Consider the following 23,010-nt stretch of genomic DNA (forward strand, 5'->3'; position numbering starts at 1 on the left):
GCTCTTTGTTGTTTTCCTAAGGCAGTATTCTATTAATGTTTTTAAATTTATGGTCTAACAAAAGAATATTAATTTATCTACGAATATATGGCTAGAGCAGGCTTTAAGTGTGCCCCTCTCCACCAGTAAGTCCTCATACTCTCCACACACGCAGATGGACCTGTTTCACCGAAGGGCTAGCTCCATAGGTTGGGCCAGAGCCCAGATACCACACGATCAAGCCAGCATACTTGTAGCTGGACAATTTACAATCACCTTCTCTGTGTAACAAATTATTTTTATTTACGGGCCAACATTAAAGAAATTTGTGTTTTGTGGACTGATGTTCATAGAGTAAGATGTCGAGTCACTCCAGAGGTCCCTTCTGCATCTGATGCACTGGAAGAGTATGTGACTCTACATTAAACTCTATAACCAGTAATCATTCAGTTTTTATTGTAGGTCCCTTCAAAAGAAAAACAAGACATGAAGAAACATTTGCTAAAAATATTTTTGAGAAGTAATTAGTGTTACCTTTCTTTTCATAAAGTTCAAATGTGTTGTCATATTTCTTCTTTATACCGGTTGACACACTATTGAATGAGAACCAGTGGCACCTCTTTGTTCTTTTATCAAAAGCAAATGCCCTGGAGGGAATAAATACTTTGGTTAACATTAAACTCACATTTTCTTTTATTTTCCCAAAATAATTCAGTCTTTTGTGCAGCAATACTCTTGAAATACTAAAATGCCGATTCTTTACACTGCTAAGCAGTTTCAGTGTTACTGAATGTGTATTGCATAGTTACCTAGATATTAATATTTTTTTAAACAGTCCATTTTACTGCAGACAAACCAGTGCATGCATTATTTAGTTACAGGAATTACAAAATTAGCTGTTTGTCTCCTTCTCATGGCTGCCTCTACTAAAAGGCATACTTAGGTATGAAACATAAAAAAGCATGTAGCCTCATATGAGCTTTCCAAAGTTTAGAGGTCTCTTCAACTACAGGGGCGGCAAGGAGAAGGATAACAATAAGACAATTCTTATTTTCAATTTCCATGAACTAAAGGATGCATGCAGTGAAATGAATGGATGCAAAAAGGAGAATAAGACCGGAATTATAAAATGCTAGTACATAGTTAATTTTTACTTGCAAAACACATGCGTTCTTGGTAAAGGCCTATTCCACCCACAACTATTCTGCAAAACCCAATATGTAATTTTTATCTAAGTTTTCGCTAAAAAAAAATAATAGTCAAGTAGTCCCTTTCTCAAAAAAAAAAAACTTCATGCCTGGGATACTAACAAGTGCCACTGTTCTGCTTGTACAGCCCTGAATAAGATCAGTGAATAACTTGAGTTTTTGGGTTTATGTAACTGCATCAGAACAACCATGTGTGTATCCACCACGCATGTGTTCGGTAATCATCACTTAAAGCTCTAAGTGAACCAAGTTTACATATGTTTCCTTTCAGGGCCTCTCTGACTTGTGCAGATGTCTTCTTGGAGCTCTGCAGCTGCAGAGTTATTTGTAGAAACATGTGACATCCAAACAATGAGCCAGAAAGATGCATTGGAGATTAAAAGGAGTGGTGCATTTAATAGATGTTCTTCCAGATAGGGGAAAAGATAATATTGGGGACAGAGCTAAAGCACTAGCATGAATGAAATTTGTTTTGTATATATTTTTTAATCAATTTACTGTTTGCTCAATCTGTCAATGGGGTATATCCATTAAGGGGAGAGTTTGCAGGAAAGGTTTTGTTTCAGCTCCCACATTCACGATTCATTATGAAGGGCCAACACTGTCAGGTTTCTCCAGCAAGAAGGGCTGAGCTGCCCCTGTATAATACATAATTCAATGGGTGTGGAGACTTTAGAGAAATCTTACTCATTCAGCTATTCATACAGGGCTAGCCAAGCTCTTCATGCAGCTCACTGGAGCTGGACCTTCATAACGTATAGTGAAGCCGAGGTGTTAAAACCACAACTCTCCTGAAAAAGTTCTTACCAACTTTTCCTTTAGTGAATGAACCCAATTGTCACAGAAAAGTATGCTTGTTTACTTTCTTGGAAATGTTGTTTCACTATTGAACCTAGCCATCACCTCTCCAGGCCACAGGCATACCTCTATGGATTTGATCTGGAGTCTCCTGATGAAGCCTTGCATCATCCAGGTCAGTTTCTCGAGGCAGGGAAGCAGCATTTGGCCAAGCCTGCTCCCCACCCATGTTCTGTGTATTCCCCACCCATTTTATCCCTGCTCCATGTCCAGTTCCTTTCCACTAAAAGCTTACTTGGGCTAGCCCATCCCTTCATGAAGCCATCCCAGAAGAGGGACAACTCCATGAATCCTACCATAGGAAGTTCCCAAGAATGGCTAGTTGGGCTTCTAAACCGATTCTGCAAGATGGAGGGCAAATTGCTTGGCAGATTTTTTTCCTACAGAAATCCTTCATTGTTCATGGGGAGGCTGAAGGAACAATCCTGTTAAAAAAACATATTTGTTTTGCATGACTGTTCCTTTGTTCAACCTCAACTTTGGCTCAACTACAAAATGTAGTTTTTCTCTTTCCTAGGTATATTAGCCAGCTATTAATTTACATGCTAATGTATTCCAATGTAAAGTAAACAAACCTCACACATTAAATCAATGTTCTTCGGTAATATTCTTGCTAAACAGCATACAACGTAGGTTTTACACAAGAAAGCTGGGGTGATGACAGAGAATCCGTACTGTGTGGGTGTTACAATCCTGCTCAGCGTCGGCATCCTTTAATAAACCCCACTGCACCGGAAATAGGACTGAGAGACTTGTACTCAAGGGAAAAGCAACACTGAGTGACATGGCTTCTTTTAAAAATGTATTGTGCTACTCTAATTTTATGCAACGCACGAGCCTGTAGAAATCATTATCACAATGGTACACCTTATCTATGAATTATTGAAGTTTTTGCGTTCTCTTGACAATTGTATTGTTCCAAAACAAAAAAAATTCTTTTAAAAAGTAAAAACCACCGTTAAATAACTTCCACATGCCTGAAGAGAGACCAGTAGATGAGAAACATAGTTCTAGAACATAATTCAAACATTACACAACAACCTTTTCAGAGATTTGTAGAAAATTGCCCAGAAATCCATGCAATACAAGTGTGCTGAGTTTTATCTGGGACATAAAACAAGAAGGAAGTCTAGATCTTTGACAGAAAGACGACTTACTTGCATGTAAAAGAAAGTCCTTTATTTCTGCTACATCTCTTAGCGCAGTTTTCGGTGGTGTTGAAAATTTTTGTTTTCACCTCGTGTGCGTTGTTATGTTTGGTTAAAGTGGTGTCGGCAGTCTTTCTGTAGTCATGTAGAGTGTTGCGTTTCTTTCCTTTTCCCTCTGAGGAAAAACAATCAGAAAATGAGTGGCAAAATTAGACATAAAATATTGTACATGTATGTGTATACATCAATATATGTGTGTGTGTGTGTAATGTTGCATTTTTCACGATTGTGTTCCTTAAAAAGCCACTAGATTTTATGTTACCATTTCCAGCACTTGGGGCTTGTAATATTTGCTTGCATTTCATTGACCTTCATCAAACTAGGTTTTACATCCTTTCTCTGTCCAATCATCAGTACTTAAAGATCTCCCACCATTTCTTCTTATATTTTATGTATATTTACTCAAAAAATATAGGTAAACTAGAGTAAATACAATGGACATTTATTTACTAAAGCTGATTGAAAAAAGGCCATCATCTCAGCTATGTTATGCATTCAGATGGGTCTGCAATAGCATTTTTGTCATACAAGGAGGTTGAACTGGATCTTTATAAATCCAGGTTCTGTGAATTGACTTCATAAAACATTTTTTGAACACGTCCTGTGCACCAGAGGCCACCAGTGTTTGAAAGCTGTCTTGTGTCCTCCGTAGACTTGGGTAATGTCTACAAACCTGAACAGGGTCCATCCAAGTCTATGGATGATGAGGCGTAACGTTCAATCACGGGGACTGCTGGTGCAGAGAAGTATATAAAAAATGTTCTGCTGCCATTAAGTGATTTTTGTTGTCGTAGTTTTTCCTCTGCATCTGGCTCCCTCATCCCACTGAGAATCCTGGTGCCCCACAGTACAACAAATGTGATATTGACTCAGTGCTAATGTGATTTGTCTTTAGTGTATTTGCAAGCTAGTCTTTTGTCCAACTCGTGTGAGTACATGCTCGACTCGCATTTTTGGCATGTACTCGCAGTTTAGTGAATAGGCCTCTTTTTTACCCAGGATAAAAGTTTCAAAATCACTTTTCCAGTCTAATGGCCAAATGACCATTACTTTCGTTTTATACCTTAAATAAATACCATCATTATAACTGAAATCTTTGATCTTTCAACATGTTCCTTGTGCAGTCTTCTATATAGAATATTGGGGTATAGTACTACGTTTTGGGGAACAGATCATAGTAAAACATACTAATCAGTACAAACAACATGAACAAAATAAAAATGTCCGTACTCTGTGTAGATATACAAAAATTTGAAATGTTTAAAGGAACCTGAAGGGGCAGGAATGTCATGTATAGAATGTTTTGATATCTAATCTCTGAGCTAATTCATAACTTTCTTGTTTTAAAATGCTTTCAGATCTGTAATGTTACCTCTGGAAAGAACAAATGACATTTAATATCATTTCATATCCACTTCACCTGCCGTATCTCTGCTGTAAAATGATATACTGCAGCTGTGCACCAATTTTCCATTTATTCTAAATTAGTAGTAATTTTTAGGAGACAATATAAGACACAGCGTGTTCCACACAACATATAAATCAAGCATTCATCAAAGCCAAGTTTCTGCAAATTATATCATTCGAGTCTAAGGAAAAAAATGCTTCATTCTAACAGTAGTAATGAAATAACAAGGAACATTTACGTTTCCAAATATGACATTATGTTTTGTCTTTTGAAATTTACTTCCCTAGCAATCTGTACTGGATCACATTATCATATGCAAAATTGATTCTTTAATTACATTTTCGTTTTTTGAATTATTTTTATGTTGAGATAAAACAGGCCTTAACCAGTTTCGGTTAAGGATGTGTCCTCAGAAATTGTATATATATTCCAGTTTTCCATGATTGGGATTTATAATAATGTAGTTTTAAGGTGCCCATGTAGTAACAGGAATAATAAATAATCATATAACAAAATTAACGGAAAAGGTAGTGAGGCAGGCCATGGATAAGAGTCAGAAGGGCAGAACGTGGGCATGAGGAAGTCATCAGAAATATGATTTTTGGAGATACCGATGTAGATTAGTAGGTGTGTACAGCCATAAATGAACATTTCTAACATCTGTGCTGTTTGTATTAATAATTTTAAATATTAATATAGATGCCAAAATAGACACAAAGTCCAAGTGGTCTCGGATAGGGACACATGATTGTAGTCCTAAAGGCTAGGCATGATGATATTCTTCATTTATGAAGAAGAAGCGGGAACCAAATCTCCAAAATGGTCGTGACCTTTCAGTTCCATAATCCATTCACTTGAAGATCAGAAGATGTGGAGGAACAATGGCTACCTCATAAATGCGTTATGGTACATTCTTGTGGTCTACTGGAAGGAATCAAAGACATCTCCCATGTCTTTCTTCAGTCATAGAAAAGGAGATTGCTAGCCTACAAGGCCATATTGACTAAGCCTGCATTTTTTAGAGCTAAATATAGCTCTATGTTGTTGCATTAGACAATACGTATGATAGAATGTACAACTGCCCTAAAAGTCCTTGAGGATTAAGAGGTAAGCCAACCCATTCACTTGCTTACGATATAGGGACTATAAGTAAACTGAGATCATTAGTAATATATATTTCAGAGCACAAACTGCGTCATTTAGGTACAAAGTGCAATAATGTGGCATTCAGTAAGATAAAAACAAAACTCCATTATTTCCGATGCATGTTTCCACCAAATAGTTCACATGTCTACTATGGCAAACAGTGACTTCAGTTTAATATATTCTGTTTACATATCTAAACCATTCATTCCAAATTAAAGAATAAAATATCACTCTGAAAGAAAAAAGAAACCTCAGTTTCATTTGCATGAAAAGTCCTTTAAAAATAGGCCCAAATCAGTCTTTAATGTTTCACAGCTATTAGAGCTGATTTATTTTGTCTGAGAACTAATTTTCTCATCATTCTTTACTATTATTATGCTCAGTCTATTCACTGTAATAGATGAGTACACGTGTCATCAAACCAATATTTTAACTTTTGGAAGTTCTGCAATAGCTCATATACACCAAGGGATCATTTAACACTTCAAAAGAGACAGTGTGTGTGAACTGGCTACAGTTCTCTAATGCAGTCAAGATTTAGCAATTCACACTAATTGTGTTGCTGTAATCTACTGTACAATCTATGTGATTTATTGTGTCTGTTTGTATTTAATGAGATATTTCAAATTTCACCATTCAACAGGCCCATTAAAGCTGCGTCCAAAAAGAGTGATCTCGAAAAAAACATTAAGATGTAAAGGTGTAATAATTACTACATTTCCCATCATTTTCACCGCAAATGTCTCAACAAAAAAATAGTTATTCCGTTTGGCAACGACTGCTAAACAATTATATATTGTACCTTCTGTACGTTTCTTATGTAAATTGATTTTATTATGGGAATGCTTTTCTTTTTGCTTTATTTGTGTTGCCTTCCCCTGCTGTTACAATTTTATTGAATCTTTATGACACTAATTTCTCATTATTACAATGAGAAATTATTATTTACATTCCACAGTGTATGCAGCTCTTTATATATTGAATGGAGCATAACATATTCAGATATACTTGAAATGACAGGGACAGACTCACATGTAAAATAAAGAGAAACATAAGAAAGGGGTGATAGGTGCATATGGGTGAAGACGGGTGTTAGCAGGAACACAGATGGTATAATCAACACCAATTGGAGCTTCTATAAAGAGATAAGTTGTTCTTAAATATTGAAAAAGAGATAAAAAGCTGGAAGTTAAATGGACGTTCTTCCAGATATACGGGACTGCAGGGAAGAAACCACTAATCATAAAAGGATGTTGCCATAAACAGGGAGTTCTCAAAAAAGGAAGTAAACTAAAACAAAGTTCATATTAAACTACATTATTATGTGAGATGTGATTATGATGCCATATGCAAAGGGGGATAAAGAAAAGAAAAGTAGTAAAACAAATTAAAAAAGATCAACATAGGCTATGTTATTTTACGGGATGGGGAGAAAAAATGTTGTAAGAGTTTAATATTCTGTTAAGTGTGACATCATGGATTGAAGTAAAGGAGAAGTGCACAGCAATTGTCTTCACAGATCTCTGAACTATGGTTCACCTGTGCTACTGAAGTAAGATAAATTACAGCACCCCAGGGTAATTGTTTAATTGACACTGTTAGCATTCTCGTTACAGCTGCCGTTTCCATGCGCTGCAGCAATATCCACATGTAGAAGTTACTCACTTCTATCTGCTTACTAATGTAGTCCTAGGAGGTTGATTACTTAACACAGGAAGACGGAGCTGAAAGTAAAGGGTGTAGGGTTATGTAATACATGTGCTTCAGCTCAAGTACCCATAATGACCTTTTTAGGAGATTGTGTCATCTCCCCAATGTTTCCCTGCGGGAAAACAAAAAATAGTCACTTGGATGATTATGCAAAGCTCACAAATGCATTATAAATTAGTGACCGATTTAGTACTAAACACATCCCTGCTGTTCTAGAAAGGTGGAATCGCTTACAATTGATATAACGGAGCATCAGAAAAGATCATTTAGACTTATCCAAAGCTAGGCTTCTATTGCCAGGGACCTAGGCGATAGGTTCAGACATAACACAATGGCTGCTGATCAATGCAGACTTCCCCAATGAAAGTTTTCTCAGACTAATGAAAAAACATGAATGGAGTTAACCAGTCTGTCTACCAGTCTATCCTTCCTTTGTGTAAACAACACTTACTTTTGCCTAAATAAAAGCACTGCGTAAGTGCTTTGGGTCATGTAATAATAATATTTTTTTATTATTATTATTATTAGAAAATGAGAACCTGTTTTAGATCATTCTGGGGCACAGCCAGGCACTTTTACTTGTAGTTCACCACAAAAGTGTATAGGAAAACAAGTAACATATGTAGCATTACACCATGATCGGATCCCTTTTGTGCTCCTATTACAAGTCCACTACTACTCTAAGCAACCCCTGTGTTCTACCTCAAAGCTGTCTTATTTGCTGTGTTAATAGGGCTCTTGGCTTGGTTAGTCCAGAGATTGATCATACCATCCCTCCCCTGATGATTACACTTTAACTGTGCTACTAATCTTTACTTATGCTATAGGGCATGATATGTGGTAACCTGCTGTTATTGTATGTAACGATGCACAGTAACATGAAAAAAAGGTCAATTTCTTAAATATTATACCTAAATTACTATTTTAAATATTCCAATACTGTTACGTATTCTTCTCTGTAGTAGATGATTGTACAATTTTGTTGCATGGTTAAGATTATACCAGGGGTTGGGGTATTAACATGTAAGCCAAATGCCAACCTTCACCCCTGTCAGTGGCATAGTATTACTCTATAACTGGAAGCCAGCATTGCATGTTTATGTGATGTGATCCGGCAAACTGTAATTTGTTTTCTCTTTTCAATACCTTTATGCAGGGGCGTAACTAGAAGCCTCAGGGCCCGGGTGCGAGAATCTGTTATGGGCCCCCCCCACCCCCCAAAAAACATGATTTTTACACAACAATTTTTTTTCCAACAAATTACATATTGAATCATATTTGTCAAATTTTTCAACTTTTTACAATAACAGAATACCACATTACAATCCCAGGAACCAAAAGTGTTAAAAGGCCAAAATAAGTAGCAGGGAATGGACAGAATATTAACTCCTCACCATCCATGTATGCTAGATAAAGATTACATCAGAGCTCGAAGATGTATGAGATAGAATCTTTTGTGATGGGATTGGAAGTACATCGATACACTAAAAAAGTAATGTCACATCTGAAGCCACAATTTAGTGCCACTAATCATTTTTAATAAAATATGCAGATTGAATATTTTGTCCACTGAAGTGACTACAAATTCAGAAAGGGCGTTTTATCTCTGGGTAAAAAAAATTGCCTAACATTAGGGTGCAGTCTTTCCTCCTTCTGACCCTGACCATGGTACTCTCCCCCTTAATCATCCCCAGAGTCCCCTTGTCCCTCATTCACTAAACCATACCTCTTACTCCCTGTAGTTCGTGTATAGATCAAATAAACAACACATGTAAACAGTACGTTCATGTATAGATCAACTGAATAAGACATAAAAACCCTGTATTTACAGGTATACATAAATAAGGCTTAAAAACAAATATAGATCACCCTATCACGTGATATGTGTTCAAATTAAAAAGTGAAAATGAAAAATAATAAACAAGACTCCCCTAGCAATGCACTGCAGCAACCCGACAAAACACTCCTCAGGATGTTCAAGACCAGACGTAATCAAAGAAAAAGGGACGCATATACATAGGGCATAATCAAAGAAAAAGGAGCGCATGTACATAGGGCATAATCAAAGAAAAAGGGGCGCATGTACATAGGGCGTAATCAAAGAAAAAGGGACGCATATACATAGGGCATAATCAAAGAAAAAGGGGCGCATGTACATAGGGTGTAATCAAAGAAAAAGGGGCGCATGTACATAGGGCCCCTTTTGTACATGCGCCTCTTTTTCTTTGAATACATAAATAATGTATGGAAGCATAGCATAGCGGATATAGATCAACAGAATAACACAAAAACCCAGCATTGCAGGTATAGATTAATTAGAATTCACATAAAAACACGGCATTAAAAGGTATAGATAAAACCCACTAAATTACAGGCATAGATCACAGGTTGCACACCCCAAAACCAGCCCTGGCCTCCACACTGTCCACATAGAACCTGACCAGCACCCAGATAACACACGTAGGGTTTGCCATCTTTGTCCCCAAACAGCCCATCCTGTGCCTGGCTGGATGGGGACAAAGGTGACACTGGGGAGCTGAACTCGTGTGTCTATATATAAGTGTTTATATATGTGTCTAGACAAATATATCTATATAAAAAGAAGTCTAGTAATCTCCATTTTTTAAAATAATTTAAAAAAAACTTTATGCAGTTTGTCCCCCTCCACAGACACACAGATAGATTTCTTTTTATATTTATAATTTAATTAATAATTGAATAATAATTTAATGACATATACACACATACAATTTTTTATTTTTTTTAAATACATTATTTTACTGACCTACCTACTTCTACTTTGGGGCCCTGATAGATGCAGACTGCTGTATTATTTTTAAACAGAATGTCAGTGAGTGACAACACCTGGTGCTCCAGCTCCAGCAGTCTGTGTGAGGGGGCGGAGCTTTCACCCCTCATGCTGCTCTCATTACGGTGCTCCTGCAGTCTGAGCATGAGGGGGCGGAGCTTTCACCCCTCACACTGCTCTAATCACTAGGTGGCCGTTGCCAGCTCCGTGGCACGGCTTGCCTTATTAAAAAAAAAAAAAAAAAAAACGTAAAAAGGTTTCGGGCGGCCCCTTGGCTTGGGCCCCCCTTCCACCGGGTCCCGATTTCGGGTGGCCCCTTGGCTTGGGCCCCCCTGCCGCCGGGGCCCGGTCGCAGTCGCGACCCCTGCGACCCCGGTAGGTACGCCACTGCCTTTATGTGGAAGTTGAACTCACTACGTGAATGTCAACCGAAGCTGCCTTGTAAATTATAATCACGCAAAATGTTGCTGTCTCTTAGATGTCCCCCACTGGGACTTCATAAATATTTTACTGGCAGCACAAGGGTAATTCTTGACCCTTGTAGATCCAACAGCCAGTTGGTAAACAGAGAGATACATTTTTCTTAGGTATTCTAATAATGCAGAACTGATCATGTATGAGAAATGGGTTGATAAACAGACCCTCTGAATATGTTGACAATTTCCCAGTTAACATATTGTTGTAAACTAAACAAACTGTACATTACTTTTATATAAATCCTTGCAGAAGACAATGAACTGTTGACCACAGAACTGTACATTTCTGCCAATAAGCTGTCCTAATATATCCGCATGATTCATCCATTATCATTCTTTTTCCAATGACCTAAAACATGTTACCGCAATGACTTGACATATTTTTTTCCCCTTAAAACTAAAACAGCTATCACTAGCACATTTGCATTAATGGAATAATACTGTATGATATACCCTTTTAAGTACAAAACAGGGGACCACATTTTACATAATACCCTATGAAATCAATACATTCATGAGTAGTTTCATATGAAATTCTATAAAAAATAGGCATATTCTTTTAATTTATTGTACATTTTAAAAGTCTAATTTTATGACAGTTATACTATACTTAGAGTATATGCTTTGTGTTTTTATAAATAAATTATGCGCCCAATTAAAGCAATGAAAATTTATATAAATAAAGCACAAAATGATGTTTTCATGTTAAGATAATATTGACAAGGCAATTAGCCTCTATGTAAACGGTTTAAATTACTTAAGAATATGTACATCTGCTGTTTCTCAATGCATCACACTGACTGTTCTGCTGCTAGCACTGTTTTATGTATTTTCAGCTTGTCTGGATGAGGGTCACAGTTTGAAACAGTGCTACTTTTGTAAACAGGTGAAATAAGTATCGGCTGCTCCTTTAAAGTACGGAAACAATTAATTTCTTGCTACCACTAAAGGTTGCTTCTAGCTGACAAATAATCCCCGAGTTCTTCTACCCTGAGGCCTCATTCCAGAAGTCAACAGATGACCCTACGGCCATGGCTAATTGCCATACATAATCTTTAAAAAAAAAAAAAAAAAAAAATTGCAATGTAAGAGATTCTACTTTTCTCAGAAACAATGTATCCGTGAATGTTCTGAAATGCTTCATTTTACAACCAGATTAATATGCAATAATCCCAAATTTAGCCTAGACTAAGTGAGCAAGTCTGAAGTCTGCCTTTTTACCGCAATGGGGGGCAGGCAATTAGTTTATATCTTGTATATGTTACCTTGTGAACCGTGGTTATAACTGTCATTTGGGTCTCATATTCCAGTTTTGTTTTAAGTGAATGTGACCTTTTCTTAAAAATAGTAATGATCGATGGGTTCACTAACAAAGCTCAATAACTACATGCATTCTTTTCACTCAGTAGCATTATTGATCAGTCACTTCTAGCAACACACTTTGAAGAAGAGAATCTCTATGTAAAAAATACTAGTTTACAGTAAGAAACCAGGGCACAATGTAAAACAAGTCATAGTAGTGATCACTGCTATTGAATCATTTATTTTAACAATTTTTTTTTAAATATTCTTACTTAGTCTTCGAAACCCATCTATCTACTAAAAATAATTCCTGTATATTATGATGGGATTTTCACAGATTTATTCTGGCATAACTTCTTCCAGTGCATCACTACTCAGGCGTTATTTAATTTAATTACAAAGTGATCTAATTATATGTGGAATGTTCTGTACCAAAAGCTCCAAGCTATATTTTTTTTAAATCTTGCAAATCTTATAAATAGCAATAGTGCAGTTCATATGTTCAACAGATAACAACACACGACAGTTCAAAGCTGGGCCTGGCACTGTTCCTAATTCCTTTTTACCAATTATGAAAATGCCAGGCTGCCTGCTTATACTTATACAATTCCCATTGCCCGTTACATGACTATACAGAGTCTGGACAAATGAATCGACGGTTTACAAATCCATGAATGATGGGTCTTAGATTTATGTTTTTTCTAAAAAAAAAATACAAATTAAATAAATAGATCTTGCTATAGACAGGAATGCATAAAAACTATAAGCTAATAATTTTTAATTTTTTTTTTTAATTTTTAAATACAATCTGCAGTACGTATATGTATATATATATATATATATATATATATATATATATATATATATATATATTCTCCAATCTGCTACCATGAACAGGAGCAGCTATCTTAACTTTCTGTCCTCAGGATCTGCAGAAGGATTTCTGCCTATTAGTAGATTATATACCCTCTTTTTTTTAGGTGTTGATTGCTACAGGCAAAGGTGGGGTAAGGTGAAGGACACACAACACCATGCAGGAAGTTCATTGATTTGCTAGTTCTGTCCCCACTTGCCATGGAATTCCTAAATTAAACAGCTTCTAATTTAAAAAACGCATATCTTCAAAACAGTGCCACTGACAGAAAAACAACAAAACAACAAAATCCAACTGTGTTAATTCCCCATTTAGGTGAAGGAAAAAGTCTAACAGAAAAACTATGGAAGCATCTCTCCCTTAACAATCATAGCAGTAAGTCAACCTTTATGAGCACTTAAAGGTCATCAAGAAGAACACTACAAACTAAACTGTTCAGAATTAGAGGTATATATATATATATATATATATATATATATATATATATATATATATATATTGATTTCATGACCAGCTTTGCCCATTAACAATATTTGATTGACTTGGTAATAATAGTAACAATTTCTTCCAATTAGAGACAATATAATATATAATTGAAATACCATAGCTCTTTTTCACATTTTTAACATATGGGAGCACAATATGCACTCCTAAAGGGCTGACAGATGCAATAATTATTCATTTCCAGTGTTAAATATATAATAAATAAATGCAGCTAAGGAGATCAGTACAAGGACTCCAAAAATACCTTTTTTTCAAATACATATGTTCCAAAGCAGATCAGAAACAAACCAATGGGAAAACACTCTGTTTTACCATACATATGTGACTTCAAAGTTATGTTACAATAAATGTAACAGGACACATATGAACTAAATAAAGATGACATGGTACTAAAATGTTAGTTTATATTTTAAAAAAAACTAAATAAATTAATATCTGTATTAAAATGTGCTGTTTGTAGGTTCACAAAATAATTAGACAAAATGTTGCTCAATTTGCTCATTGTCTAATGAATTGCATATGTTCTCATCATCAATCTTAAGATTCTTTTAACAAAAAACACTGGTTAGCACTTGGTGGAAAGAGGCTGCATCTACATTATATCAAGTTCCATAAATTCTATGATGTTCAAGAGTATGATTATTTGGATGAAATTGAGTAAGAATCACATGCAATTGTATTAACAAGCAGAAATCAGCAGGTAGAAGTATATTTAGGTTAAATGATATAGAAATAAAGATGAAAAGACCTAATAGGATTTATATATATATATATATATATATATATATATATATATATATATATAAATATATATATATATATACACACACACACACACACACACACACACACACACACACACACACACACATATATATATATATATATATATATATATATATATATATATATATATATACAGTATAATACACATACATATATACACACACAAAAAGTTGCAGCCTACTGGTTATGTTTAGAGACTATATGACTAAACATGAAAAAGCTAGTCTGATGGTTACTTTTCAGTAAACTGTAAATATTAGTAGCAATGTATGAGTGTTTCAAGCCTGGATCCATTTCCATAATGCAAAGCAGTAGTTAAATGAAATCACCCAACACCCATTATCATTTACAGACACTCTTGGTAAAATGCAAAAAATTGAAATGAAAATAAAAATCACTCATTTTGCATTTCCTATTTCTATTTGCATTTTCTACTGTGTGGTCACAAAAAAATCCAGATATGACACCAACACATAATTAAAAAAAATCACACAGGGCTGGATATTTTACAATTGCTGAAACAATTCTGTATGGATAACAGTAATCTTTTGTGAGCCTAAGAGGACTGTGAAATATTGTTTAAACTGCTGTCCTGTGGACTAAATCACCAATAAAAGTTGAGGTTTAATTAAATAGCCAGGGATCTTATAGCTATAGTAACTGTAATAGAAAAACAGGGATAGGTATTTTAAATGCATTTCACTGATATATTAGATGTTTTACTGAAGTGTCCTTGCTGGTAAAAAACATGAAGCAGATAAATGCCAAATACATTATATTTATCAAAGTATAGGAATTTTGTGATACATGGTGCACTTCACTGGTGCCCACTCACTCATTCAGTAGGTAACCCTTTTATTACAGGTCACAAGTACACTAATCTGTATAGGGTAAATTTACATCAGGATTACCAGGGGAAAATGACATTTTCTCATTTGATTTATCGGATGCACAATTTCTGTACCATTCTCTACCCCCACCCATTCTTTATTCTATTAGACAGAATATATGAAGCAGAAGGTTATCACAGCAGATTGTTTAAAAAAATAATAATATTAAAAATTGAATATATTTGTTGTATATATGTTGTTAAATGTTGAATACTTGTAAGAACTTTATAAATCCAGGCTTTTTTTTAATGTTTTATAATATATATTATAAATGTATAATATTATGCATAAACATATACAAACATTGTTAAATACGCATCACTACACATAGAGATAACCTTGTGCTGCCTCAGTTTAGATGATTAAATATGTATATGTTCATATAAATACCAAACCAGCATCACAGTAATCCGATCTAACAGCAGTAAGAGAATAATTTGCTAAAGATGACATTTCAAGTGACATCTTAAGGACATCTTATAAACCATCTTCTGCTCATCAGCTGTGCACTGTCATGCACACTTATACCATGATAAATGGCAAAGAAAAAGCATCACCCATACTACTTACCTACAAATATAACCAGTAGGAACAGAAGTTTTAGTAGTAGAAGTTTTGCTGGCCACATGTTGAATCTGTCAGTTGTGAAGGAGATGCTGACTGACTGCTGTACACCATTAACTACAGAGATGTGCTTCCCAGCTTCTCTTCCTAGCCTTTTAGTAGTGTTGAGTGGCAGGCAGACTCCTCCTCTTGTTTCTACTGCCAGCATAGAAATGGTTCCTTGTTTTTTGAGCTGTGGTGAAAGTTCTCAGTTGCTTGTAGGTTACAATGTCAGTTGTTAGAGGGATTTCCATGTTACAGATAAATTGGCTTAGTAGCAGCAGCCCCTAAAGGCTGCTCTGCTGGTACTGCAGGCTTAGCTCAATTCTTATCTAAAATCAAATGATACAAGTAGTGCCAAAAGTACAAGCCAATGTGACCAAACACTTTGGAATAGACAGTAAGTGCACAATATTTTTTTTTAGTTTAATCCCCTTATTGAAACGGTATTATTGTTTTAATTGTTATAATTTGTTTTACATGTGAATTCAACATACTAAAATCTTGTTTAGATGTTTTTTGCTTATGTGGCAATTGTGTTCCTAAATTATAATTATTATTAATATTATCCAGATTCATGTGTTCTGCCCAAAGGGTTATACATAGATGCGCTATAGAATTAGTAGGTGCACGCTCATTGTGAAATACTTAGGGTAACACTCACCACAGTCCCAGTATATTCTGTAGCACTGTGACAATACTATACCTAAGCCACCACTCACGGACAAAACACACACTTGATCATCACTCAGAAATCTGGCCTTTCAGCAGATGTTCTCCTGCTGTCAGCTATAGCATAAGTGACCGAGATTATGTTTTTATTAATGTCAACAAACATGATGCAATCTTCATATAAGTTATAATAATGAACAAACCCAATCTGTTTTAACTAATAATGCATGGAATATTATTGCTCTTGTCAACATTGAATATATCATTCAAACATTCACAGTGTGAGCTGCAAAAAGTATGTGAACCCCTTTTCTTATTGCTTTAACAAAAGCTAATTGGAGTCAGGGGTTAGCAAACCTGGAGTCCAGTCAATGAAACAGGATTTGATGTGTGTTTTAAAGCTACTTTGACATAAAAAAAACACTCATACATATTTAATTTGCTTTTCTCAATAAGTATCCACTGATGTGAAGAATGCCTTACAAAAAATAAATCTCAGAAGACCCACAATCAAGATTTGTTGATTTGCATAAAGCTAAAAGGGTTACAAAGCAATCTCAAAAAATGTATATATTAATAATTCCACATTCGTAATGAACGATTTAGTACTATGGCTACTCTTCCTAGAAGTGGGCGCCAAGGCAAGATGACTCCAAGGGCACAATGCAGAATTCTCAATGAGGGTAACAGCTAAAGACTTGAAGAAATCATTAGTACCGGTTCACATCTCTGTTCATGAGTCTACCATGGCAGGACACCGTAGAGCAATCCGCTGCACTCCAAAAATACATTACTGCATGCATGAAGTTTGACGTTCCACAGCACTACTGGGAAGTGTTGTGGACTGATGAAACTAAGGTTGAATGTTTTGTGAAGAACACGCAGCACTACGTATGGTGAAAAAGGTCACTGCATACTAACATGAAAACATTGTCCCAACGGGGAAGTACGGTGGAGGGAGCATCCTGATTTGTGGCTGCTTTGCTGTCTCTGGTGCGGGACAGCTTGTCATCATTGAGGGAACAATGTATTCCAAAGTTTAGCAAGGTATCATATAGGATAATTTCAGGATGGCTGTCCACCAGCGAAATATCAGTAGAAGTGAGGGGATGCAGCAGGACAGTGACCCTAAATATCAAAGTAAATGTACTACAGAATGGCTTAAAAAGAAAATCTGCCTTTTGTAGTGATCCAGTCAGAGCCCAGACCTTAACCTATTAGAGATACTGTGGAATAACCTCAAGAGAGCCGTTCACAACAGACATCCTAAGAATATGAATGAGCTTAAGCAGTTCTGTAATGAAGAATAGTCTAAAATTCCTCTTTAACGTTATGCAGGTCTGATCTGCGGCTAAAGGAAGCACTTGTTTCAGGTTATTGATGCCAAAAGGAGGTTCGATCGGATATTAAATCCAACGGTTCACTTTTTTTCCCACTAGCACTACGAATGTTTAATGGGTTTGTTCAATAAAGACAAAAAAGATTATCATTGTTTGTGTGTTATTCATTTAAGTACATGTGTTTGTCAATACTTGTGACTTAGATGTAGATCAGATACATATTCACAGAGGAGGGGGCACTTAGACCAGTGGTATCCCTGACCAAATGCTTAATCTGTTTATGTAGCAGTGCCTACTCTGAACTTTTTAAATGGTCACTACAATAAAATAAGCAGTATTTAAGGAAAAAACAGCAGTTATCATTACCCTTCAGGCCCGGACTGGCCATCGGGCACACCGGGCAGCGCCTCTTCTACCACCAGGGGGACGCAGCAATCCAACGGAGCCATGTGACGTACATCACGTACGTCACATGACCCTGCTGCACGTCTGCTTCCCCTGTGCAGATCCGCGGAAGTATGCGAGCGGCACGTACATCATCAGTTCAGGTAAGGGGGTGAGGGAGGCTGTACGGAGTATGTGAGATTGAATGAAAGAGTGAATTAATGAGTATCTGTGAAGGAGTGAGTGAATGAATGTTTGTGAATGAGTATATCTAAATGAGTATCTGAATGAGGGAATTAATGAGTATCTGAATGAGGGAATTAATGAGTATCAATGTATGAATGAATATCTGAATGAGTGAATGATTATCTGTGAATTAGTGAATAAATATTTGTGAACGAGTGAATGAATATGTGTGTGTGATGGCATGGATGTGTAAGGGGGGGGCAAAGATGCCACAGGCAGGCTGTTTTGGTGGCAAAGATGCCACAGGTAGGCTGTTTTGGTGGCAAAGTTGCCACAGGCAAGCTGTTTTGGGGGCAAAGATACCACAGGCAGGCTGAGTGAAACCGTCCGTGGAAACCCTCCAGATGCGGGTGTCAGTGTGGCAAAGCCTGTCCTGGTGTTTGTGATTGGGTGTCAGTGTGGCAGAGCCTGTCCCGTTGTGTTTGTGTGTTTGGGTGTCGGTGTGGCAGAGCCTGTCCTGGCGTGTGTGTGTTTGTTTGGGTGTCGGTGTGGCAGAGCCTGTCCTGGTGTGTGTGTGTTTGAGTGTCGGTGTGGCAGAGCCTGTCTTGGTGTGTGTGGGTGTCAGTGTAGCAGAGCCTGTCCTGCTGTGTGTTTGTGTATGGGTGTTGGTGTGACAGAGCCTGTCCTGGTGTGTGTGTGTGTGTTTGTTTGTCGGTGTGACAGAGCCTGTCCTGGTGTGTGTGTTTGGGTGTCGGTGTGCCTGTCCAGAGCCTGTCCTGGTGTGTGTGTGTCTGGGTGTCAGTGTGGCAGAGCATGTCCTGATGTGTGTGTCTGGGTGTCAGTGTGACAGAGCCTGTCCTAGTGTGTGTGTTCGGTTGTCAGTGTGGCAGAGCCTGTCCTGGGGTGTGTGTTTGGGTGTTGGTGTGGCAGAGCCTGTCCTGGTGTGTGTACAAACACAGAAAAGAACCCCAGCACTCCAATCAGCTTCCAATCCTTAGGTTACTTTATTCAAAGAAAGCAAAACAAAAAAAGCAATGTTTTGGCCAAACAGGGCCTTTTAGCCTTTTCTGGGAATTTGTAGTGACTTCAGGGGACAAAACATTCAAGGCCCTGAAATCAATTAGTGGAAAAGATAAGGTATTGTGTTATTTACTCTATAATAGTTATTTCAAGGATTAGTCGCACTAAATTGCGGCTTCAGGTTTCCCATGTTGAATGACCAAGTATTATGTATGTGTATGTGCATATAAAAATGGGCTGCTCAGTCTGAAATGCCCGGGCCTATTTTTTGTCCCAGTCCGGGCCTGTTACCCTTCCATGCTGAGTATTCTGCAAAACATCCATACTCTTCTTTTTTAAGATGAGGTCATGGTAATTTATGTTAATGATTCATTCTAAAAATATCTCTTTCTTAAACAGTCTATATTCTGAAGCTATTCAAGGGTAAATCAACACTGCATGAGCGCCACATGCCTTTTCCTCAGCAAACGTGTGTATATGTATATATGTGGACTGTATATTTATATATATATATATATATTTATATATATATATATATATATATATATATATACATCACATACAGCAATATTTCCTTGAAATTAATGACTCAGAATTATTTTTACGTAAAATAGGTAACCTAATCTTTCTATCAAACTATAGCTCCATTAATTGCAATATTTGAATGTTTTTTGGTTTCATTGTCCTGTAATCTATAATCACTGTTTGAGTACTATACTGATGAAGTGTAATCATCTCACTTCGACTTGTTTATTTCCTTTTTAAGGAAGTACCACAGTTCACAGTTCTGAAACGTTCAATATAATCTAGACATAATGTCTTAATATCAACACAGCTCTCTGTGCCAGAACATTTTCAAAAATCATTGGAGCAATTCAAAATGTTTAAATTATAATAATCTGGTAAAATCTAGCATCTGAAGTCCCATGATTCACAGCGAGAGAAATAAAGCTGTAACTTTGTCCCTCTTGAGTAAAATTGGCAGATTATTTAATTTTGAAGTGCCAGTTGGAACCACAATCTCTGTGTTTCTTAATTTGTTTCTTAGACTGGCTAACCTTACCAGCAGGCCATCTGCAATAAAGTTTGGGTTATACTGTATTCTGTGGACATTCAACGGAGATTCCCATTGGAAATGCTTATTTAAAGTTGGAACTGAGTTTGAAACAGTCTATAAAAATACACTGATTCATATTTCAAAAATGTAGAACAGATTAGGTTCTAAAGAAACACTGAAGTAAGGTTGCTTACAGGAAAGTCATCAAAAATAAAGGATCAGATTCAAACATTCTTCAACGACTTAAGTGTCATGGACTAAACACATTAGATTGGCTACACTAATAGATAACATGTGTCTGTTTCAAAATAAAGGTCCTCTTGTTAATACGACTATAAGAGGAGTCAAAAAATCATTATAGTGGAATTCAGTGGAAAGTATTTTAATACAAAAGAAACTATTATTTATCCACAATAGTCCAATTTGTTTTCTGGAGTCTGGTCTAGAAAGACTAGCATCATATCCAAATGAAGGTCTAACCACAATTGGTTACTAAGATTGAAATAAAAAACATGAGTCATTTTTTGTTTTAGTAGTCACTGATATACACAAGTATAAGGAAAACATAGTTTCTGGGATTGTTAATCGTTTTTTTAGGTGAGATAAAGCATTTACACTCACCTTTTCTATGCATTACCAAGGGCTATTCCTGGTAATTTACCCCCCCCCCGCATAATGCACATTTTGTACAGTGCTTTATCTGGATATCATCCTATCAATGTATTTCCTTAAGAACAGGGCTATTATACATCTACTGGACCATAGTAATTTTCATTATTTTGCTAGATTTTTCTCCAATCCTAATTTTTTTATCATTTAGTGCATCCACATTTTGAGGGCAAGTAGGGTTTTTAGTTTAAACCTATGTTAATACATATAACACAATGTTTATTAGGAATACATTTTGCTTACTATTTATGTCACAGAAGAGGCATCACTACTGATTTATGTTAAGCAAAATCCCCTCCTCGTAAAGTAATACCCACATCTATAGGTTGGGGGGCATCATCAGTGACCCCAGTAAGGTCTGGGAAGTCTTTCCACAAGAATATAAGAGTGTTTCTGTGGGTATTTTTGCCCATTCATCCAGTAGAGAATTTGTGAGGTCAGCCACTGATGTTGGACGAGAAGGCTTGGCTCGCAATCTCTGTTCCACTTCATCTTAAAGGTGTTCGATGGGGTTGAGGTCAGGGCTCTATGCCTGGCAGTCAAGTTCTTCCACGCCAAACTCATCCAACCATGTCTTTATAGACCTTGCTTTGAACACTGAGTCATAGTCATGCTGGAATAGAAAAGGGCCTTCCCCAAACTGTTCCCACAAAATTAGAAGCATTGTCCAAAATGTCTTGGTATGCTGAAGGGGACATCACGGGGCGTCCAACCTCACTGCTGAGTGCTGAGATATAATGTCAGAGCAAAACACGTAAGAAGCATGTTGTTGATATCTGGTCTCTTCTCATTTAGTTATTTCTTTAGTTGTTTTCCGCTACAAACAATCCAGAGTACCCTTTGTTGAGTATAGGAAGAAAATACATTACCTGGTCATACACCCTTATATCTTTTGAGTTTGGATTTGTAAAGCTCAAATAAATGTAAGTGTGGTAAATAGGGGGCTGTATTTGGTGAATTTATCACCCCATTATATATAAACGTATAAACTATGCAATATGTGTGTTTTTTTTTTCTTTTTTGAAATTGATTTCTCCAAAATATGAATATCTCATGAATATATCTCTTCTCCCCATAATGGGTAAGTATCTGATAATAGTATTTCAATGCACACCCCTTCACTTTCTGCACTTTTTGTTTATTCATGCCCCAACAGCTCCTACAAATAATTCCCTAATATATATTTTCAGGGAATGCTTAATTGTGATGTGAGACAAAAACAATACTCTGTTCCCCTTGAAATTGAAACCGCTTTTTAAAAGGGCCTGTAGCATAACCAATCCATTTAGGATTATTTACATAACATGTTGAGAGATCAGTTGAAACCTTTTTTACATAAGGGTTTTGGACATACTTCATCCAAACGAAAAGACTGACCATTGATGCCATGCGTTTAACAATAATCCTCTCTTTATTATTTCACACACCTATGCTGCTTTTCATACAATGAAATACAGTAATAAATGGAGAAAATAAATCTATAATAAATTGCACACCACTAGCAGAGCTGGGAAAAACATAATTTAAATCCCCGGCTAACCAAAAATCAACCTCAAAAAGATTGTAGAGACTGAACAACAGTATACAAAAAGTATACATTGTATTGTATGGAGTGTTTTGTTTTTCCGAGTTTCAAAAACGAACTCATTTCTTACCCAATCCAGATTGTCCCTTCTCACTAATCTACAAACAATTTTTTTTTTATGTGATATCTGTTATAAGTGATGACACTGCCCATTGTAAAACATAGGCTTGGTCAAGTGAACGCTATGGTTGCTGTGATATCCTGATCATGCTAACCAGGGGATCGCAAATGTTGTTATTAGTTCCCGTAAGACAGTGGAACAGTACATTTTAATGTGTTTTTATTTGTAGTAAGTTCTTTAACACCTGAATATTGTTTGGTATTATTTTTGTCTGA

The 23,010-nt window shown here is 36.4% G+C and overlaps 1 protein-coding gene across 1 annotated transcript in view; it reads right to left on the reverse strand.

The window, feature by feature from the left end:
• HGF (hepatocyte growth factor) overlaps positions 1-15,848 on the reverse strand; it is a 50,749-nt gene extending 34,901 nt beyond the window's left edge. Inside the window, exons 1-3 of the mRNA XM_053463536.1 lie at positions 15,729-15,848; positions 3,203-3,368; positions 514-626 (exon numbers count right to left, since the gene is read on the reverse strand). Of these exons, the coding sequence (XP_053319511.1) occupies positions 514-626; positions 3,203-3,368; positions 15,729-15,786 (337 nt within the window). The 5' untranslated portion in view covers positions 15,787-15,848. The remainder of the gene's footprint in view (positions 1-513; positions 627-3,202; positions 3,369-15,728) is intronic.
• Positions 15,849-23,010: the final 7,162 nt, after the last annotated feature.

Source organism: Spea bombifrons, chromosome 4, assembly GCF_027358695.1.
Source record: "Spea bombifrons isolate aSpeBom1 chromosome 4, aSpeBom1.2.pri, whole genome shotgun sequence".
Lineage (NCBI taxonomy): Eukaryota > Metazoa > Chordata > Amphibia > Anura > Pelobatidae > Spea > Spea bombifrons.